Source organism: Herpailurus yagouaroundi, unplaced genomic scaffold, assembly GCF_014898765.1.
Source record: "Herpailurus yagouaroundi ecotype Mexico unplaced genomic scaffold, PumYag 180, whole genome shotgun sequence".
Classification (NCBI taxonomy): Eukaryota; Metazoa; Chordata; class Mammalia; order Carnivora; family Felidae; genus Herpailurus; species Herpailurus yagouaroundi.
In genome coordinates, this window is record NW_024412411.1 from 1138242 (window position 1) to 1144643 (window position 6402).

A 6402-nucleotide genomic window follows, 5' to 3' on the forward strand; every position below is an offset into this window, starting at 1 on the left:
CTTTGCTGCGCAGAAGCTTTTTGGTTTGATGTAGTCCCGCTTGTTTATTTTGCTTTTATTGCCTGTACTTTTGATATCATATCCAAAAAACCTCATGCTCTTTTCTAAACACTACCTTATAAAGGCAACATGACAATCTATCTTTCAAAGTCATGATAAATCCATTTGTTCACAGTCAGTAGAACCCTTAGTTAATAAGTTTCTACAAAATAGGGAAACAAAATGTGAGACACCATAGTGGTGAACATACCACCAGATCAGTCACACAGACTCAACATGTTTCTACTGTGAAGACAGAGTACTGACTACACACTCTCGAATCTGCCTGGTCTTGACCCCATAAATGATAGGGTTCAGCATGGGAGGGGCTAATGTGCATATATTGGCCAGCAGAATGTGAGTATGGAGGGGAACATGATGCCCAAACCGCTGGGTAATTACAGTAAAAATGCCAGGCAAATAGAACATGGAAATGACCCCAAGGTGGGAGCCACATGTGCCTAGAGCCTTTTGCCGAGCTCCTCGGGAAGGGAGGTGGAAGACTGCATTGAGGATGAGGGTATATGAAACCAAGATGAGCAAGGCATCTGGCATTACAGTAGAGAGAAGAACAGACAAGCCATACCAGACATTGACACGAATATCAGCACAAGCAAACTTGGCAACAGCCATGTGCTCACAGTAGGTATGTGGTAACACATTGCTATGGCAGAAAGGCAGTCTCTTCACCAGGAACACATCTGGGAGTATCACAGAGAAGCTTCTCAGGACCACAGCTAGACCAACCTTTATGATTACTGCATGACTGAGCAGTGTAGTATATCGCAGTGGGTCACAGATGGCCACATAGCGGTCAAATGCCATGGCCAACAGAATCCCTGATTCAGCAATGAAGGTGGCATGGATGAAGAAGATTTGAGTGACACAGCCATCAAGGGAGATCTCCCCAGCATGAAACCAGAATATGGCCAGGGCTTTGGGCACAGTGGTAGTGGACAGGATGAGGTCAGCCACAGCTAGCATGCAGAGAAAGAAGTACATGGGTTCATGGAGGCTGCGTTCAGTAATGATGATGAAGACAAGGAGGCTATTCCCAAGGACAGCAACCAGGTAGGAAATAAAGAAGGGAAGAGAAATCCATATGTGCTGGTCTTCCAGGCCAGGGATGCCCCGCAGAATGAAAAGTGAGTGGCTGGCACCAGTGTGGTTAGGGGTTGCCATTCCCAGGACAAGTCACCTAGATGTTGGTGTATAAGACTTGCAGTCACTTCTATCTTGCCAAAAAAAGGTGAAAAGGGTTGAAGTAAGGGAGGTAGGAATAGATCATTTGTCACTGGATGAGCAGTGGAAAGGATCCTGGTCAGAAAGTCAGGAAACATGGGTTAAAACTCTTTGACATTCTATTTACTATTTGATCTCAGTAAAATACTTCCCTCCTCTGGATCTCTCTCTTATCACCTTAAATCTAATGTTGGGGAGAAGCTGGATTAGATCATCTGTAAGAGAGTTGTTCCAGCTCTAGAACACCATAGATCTTAGTCTGAGGTTGTTATAAATAGTTAAGAGCTGTGAAAAACAAACACTGCCATTTCTACTTTGACCATCTGAATGTGATATGTATCTCAAAACCAGTCACTGAGTTGACTATAATTTAATAAGCCTTACTGAGCACCTACCATGGCTCCTAGAGGACCTATCTAGAGGATAAAATTAAGCAAAATATCTAAATGATAAGGACAATGTAAAGGAAAAGTTAAACACAATGAGCTGTGGAAACATGAAGAGCTTCCCAGAAGTTCAGAAAAGATTTTCTAAAAGTGCCACCCTAAGTTGAACCTTGGAGAAGAAGTAAGGTTTTGCCAAGTCAAGTCACGTGAGGAGGGAATAACATGAACAAAGTCACAGAAATCTGAAAGGATATAGATTATGGAGGAAAATTATAATGATTCAAGGTTACTGTAGCAAAGAGGGCTTCACACAAAATGGTAGAAAATAATGTCAGGCAGTGAGGTAGGGGCCAAATCACTGAAGATTTTGAGTATAAGTGTAAGAAGTTTAGAATTTATGTTGAAGCAGTAAGAGCCACTGAAGGATTTGTAGTAAGAGAATGGCATGATGAAGTTGGCATTTTAGGTAGCTCTCTCACTCTTGCAATATTGTGTAAGATGGATGGGGAATGGAGGAGGCAGGTTGGAAAATGGAGACAGATCAGTTAGGAGGGGCTCTGTACTAAGGACTGCATGTGCACTGTTTTAATCACCACAGTGTGAGATAATTGTAGTAATTTCCCTCATTTTACTGATAAGGGAGCAAATAGAGCTTGGAGGATTTAGGTAGTGCCCTACCCAAGGTCACCTGGCTAGTAAATGGTGGAGCTAGAATTTGCCTACATACGCCATCCTCCAAATCACTTCATACATGCCTTATTCTACGCTGGTCCCCTTCATCAGATAATTGTGACTTCCTAATTCCTGACCTAAGGAGAAAAAACAATAAAAACATCCATTTTTCATTCCCTTAACCTCTTCACCCTCACTCTTCCATCTACAAATTTATTTATATTTTAATTGCCTTTTCTCTTTTTCTCCAATTCAAGACTCAACCCTCCATCTGCCTCCATCTGCACACTGGACCCCAACCTTCTCTTTAAGTACCTCTTCCTACTAATCTGTCACTCTAGTAACTTCAATCTCTCTCTCTCTCTCTCTCTCTCTCTCTCTCTCTCTCTCTCTCTGTTGGCTCCTTCTCCTTCATCTGTATATATGATCAATGGTCTCTTCCCCCTTCACTTTGGTTTCACAGAACAGATATGCTTTCTTTCTTCCATCCTTTTACCATCCTTTAATCTTTACCCAAACCACTTTACTTACAACACAAATATGCTGCTGAAGCTTCTAAATAATGCCTCTAAATAATACTGCTGAAACTTCTCTAAAATAATCTATCATAGCATGCTTGCCAAATCTAAATTAATTTTAGGTTTAAATTAAGTGCCAGATTAATTTCTCATTATTAGGAATCTCCAATTTCCATTATTAATACTTTTGTGTGATAATAACAACCATTAAATACCTACTGTTAGATATGTTATTTCTAATAATCACACCAAACCTATGGAATTGAACATATCACTAGTTCATGCATGAAGAAATTGACTCTCAGATAAGTAAATACCCAAAGTCAAACACCTTGTTAGTAGATAAGCTGATATTTGAATCCAAAAGTATTGGCATCAAAGCTTCCATTAGCTTTAAAAACTTCCATTTTGTTATGTTGACTACTACACCACCTTTTCTTGGCTTCCTCCCTACTCCCTTCAATTCTCCTATATATTCCACAATATCTAAGACACGTAAGACAATGTATCATAGGACAAACAAGCGATTGAGGATTTAGGGTCTGACCTACCTGGGTTCAATTCCAGTTCTGCTTGCTACAAATCCACATACAAACACACAATCTTCCATTCAGATGCATATTATCACATACATTCATTTATAAAGTCACCACACACATATTCACTCATAAAAATTTTGATGAAGATCTACACACACATTTTCACTATTCATACAAACAGCGCTTCATTGTGAACACATTCACGCACACATGCACACTCACATACACTTTTAAGCTTTCCTTCACATAATAGCCACCCAAATCCATACACAGTCATTAACCAGTCAAACTCACTGTCACAGAGACAAGTTATGACTTACTTAAGTCATAAATTTGCCTATCTTCATTCAGCACACTGATTCTCCTCTTCTTGAATCAGTTTCTTCCAGGAGATGAAGCTTCCAGAGGCTATTCCACTCTTACCCCTGTCTCCAGCCTTACAGCCCCCTTATCCCTGCCATAAGGGACTCTCATAGAAATGCAACTCATAGGACAACACCCCTGCTTCACCAGTTCCACTCTTGATTTACCCAAACATGAGCCAGAGATATAAAATATCAATTCTGGTTGGCACGTTATACCAGGGCTCATCAAACTGCAGCCTGTGGGCCAAATCTTGTCTACCACCTGCTTTTTTTTATGGGTAAAATTTTATTGGAATACACCCATTCCCCATATCTACTAGGACTGCTTTTTTGGGACAGAGTAGTTGCAACAGAGACCATCTTTGAAGCTTAACACTTTTACTCTTGCCCTTTACAAAAAAATTTTGCCAGCTCCTGCTTTAGAATAACCTTGTCATATAACTTACTATTTGGCAAGGCCACAGAAGGAAAAGCAGTTTTCCCAAGTTCACAAAAGAAATGAGTGAAGAAGGTCTCATGCCTCTCCTTCCACTAGTGTTTCCACTATGCCACAAAGCATCCAGGGGAACATTTTTGTCTGTCCTCTCAGGGAATGGTGAATTTTTGTCTGCTCTCTCAAGGAATGGAGAATTCCAAATATAGTGCCTAAAGAGTTACCAAATGATGAAGGCAATCTATTATTGTCTCCCATGTCTCTCATCAGTAAATTCAGTGTTTTCCACCTTCTTTATCCCCACCCTCAGCCAGACCCCACCATTGATGCCCATGGACAGAAGGGCCCAGAAAGTCACCAGGCTATCCTGGTCAGTACCAACCTACTCTCTCCTCACCCCAAACTCTCCATCACAGCCATCAGGAACCAAAGACTGGAGTTATGCCCCTGCCTGGATTGCAGGGTACTCTCACAACAAGCAGACTGTATGCAGTGGCTAAGGGATTAAGTTGGAGGAGGAATTGCAGGGTAAATTATTCTTTCTCTGAGCATCTTTGGGGACCATGGACTTATTCATGTGACTTTCTTCTCCCCTAGGATCTCCTCTACTGCCAGTGACATAACAATAAGCCCTGAACCCTTCCTTGTCTGAAGAGCTGCATGAGCTTGACAGGAGAGGAGGTTGAAGAGAGGTTTTAGATTGGAGAGGTGAGGGTAGAGGACAGAAGTGTGGTGAGGGACTTTCATCAAAGCTCCACATGTCACTCCAGCTCACCCTCTTCAACCCTGACTTCCAGAAGGCACAGAAGCATATTAGGAGCTGGAATTCTAAAGATTCTCCCAAACATTCATTTACTCCTTCACCACCCATTCAACCAACTATGTTCACCACACCATGATAAAATGTTAATAAAATCAAATCCACTGAAAATGTATTAATATTGTTTTGTGTACAAGACTAATACTTTCATTCCATCATGCAAGGGACTTAATGGAACATTTTCATTGATAACCCTCTAAGATTTTTTTCTTCCCTATTCATGGATTTCTTTATTGTTGAAATCAAACTGTGCATGTGGTATACTTTTTTATTTAATTTCATAATATAGGAATTTCCAATTAACAATTGGTAATAAATGTTCCCAGTTGTAACAAATGTTCTGTAAACCATGTAGCTCCTTTAATTCAGCTGCATGTGTCTCCTGTCTGATGCAATGACACATAGTTAGTAATCTATAAGTATTTCTTTAAAAATTTGAGTGACTAAATATTATACCTTGGTGACATAATACAATACATTTAACCATTTCACTTATTGAATATTTATAAAGTTTCTGTTTTTCTCTGTTGAAATTGTTCTGTAATGAACATATATATGTATAAATTTGTATATGTGTTCTGGCTTATTTCACTTAAATATTTGATATTTCAAAGAAGGAAATTATTGGGGCGCCTGGGTGGCGCAGTCGGTTAAGCGTCCGACTTCAGCCAGGTCACGATCTCGCGGTCCGGGAGTTCGAGCCCCGCATCAGGCTCTGGGCTGATGGCTCAGAGCCTGGAGCCTGTTTCCGATTCTGTGTCTCCCTCTCTCTCTGCTCCTCCCCCATTCATGCTCTGTCTCTCTCTGTCCCAAAAATAAATAAACGTTGAAAAAAAAATTTTTTTTAATTTAAAGAAGGAAATTATTATGGCAATGTTTCTATTTCCATGTAGTATTTTTTATTGTTGATAGAAATTTTCTTTAATAATTTTGTTCCCAGCTAGTGCTCATTCACTTTAGTGTAGGAGCTAATGCTGCTTTGAGATTTATGTTATCTGTCTTCTCCTATTCCTCAAGGCTATCTGAAGGTCCCCTGGATTCCCTGACAAACAAATGCATGGAAGTCTTACACTTGTATCATAAAGACTTCCATGTCCATCTGGAAAACTTCTTCACCTCGTCCCATTGATTCCATTTCCTCCTCTGATCTCAGTTGAATTTCCCTTCACTCTGCCTTCGTTATGCACTCCCATAGTCACATCCTTTCTCCACTTCCAAGTATACTAATTCAAACATCCCACTGCTTAGCCACACAATTACTTGCCCAAGCATATGCTGACTGTATCTGCTTCCTAACCTCACCAAAACAGCTAATTAATACCACTTTCTAAATCTTCAGTCCACTCTGTATGATTTCCATTCTTAATTAACTTTTAGATTCTATGCGC

The 6402-nt window shown here is 40.3% G+C and overlaps 1 protein-coding gene across 1 annotated transcript; it reads right to left on the reverse strand.

Moving 5' to 3' along the window:
• Positions 1-282: 282 nt before the first annotated feature.
• LOC121039515 (olfactory receptor 52B4-like) lies at positions 283-1221 on the reverse strand. Its single transcript, XM_040489760.1, has one exon. The coding sequence runs from the start codon at positions 1219-1221 to the stop codon at positions 283-285; it is 939 nt and encodes a 312-aa protein (XP_040345694.1).
• Positions 1222-6402: the final 5181 nt, after the last annotated feature.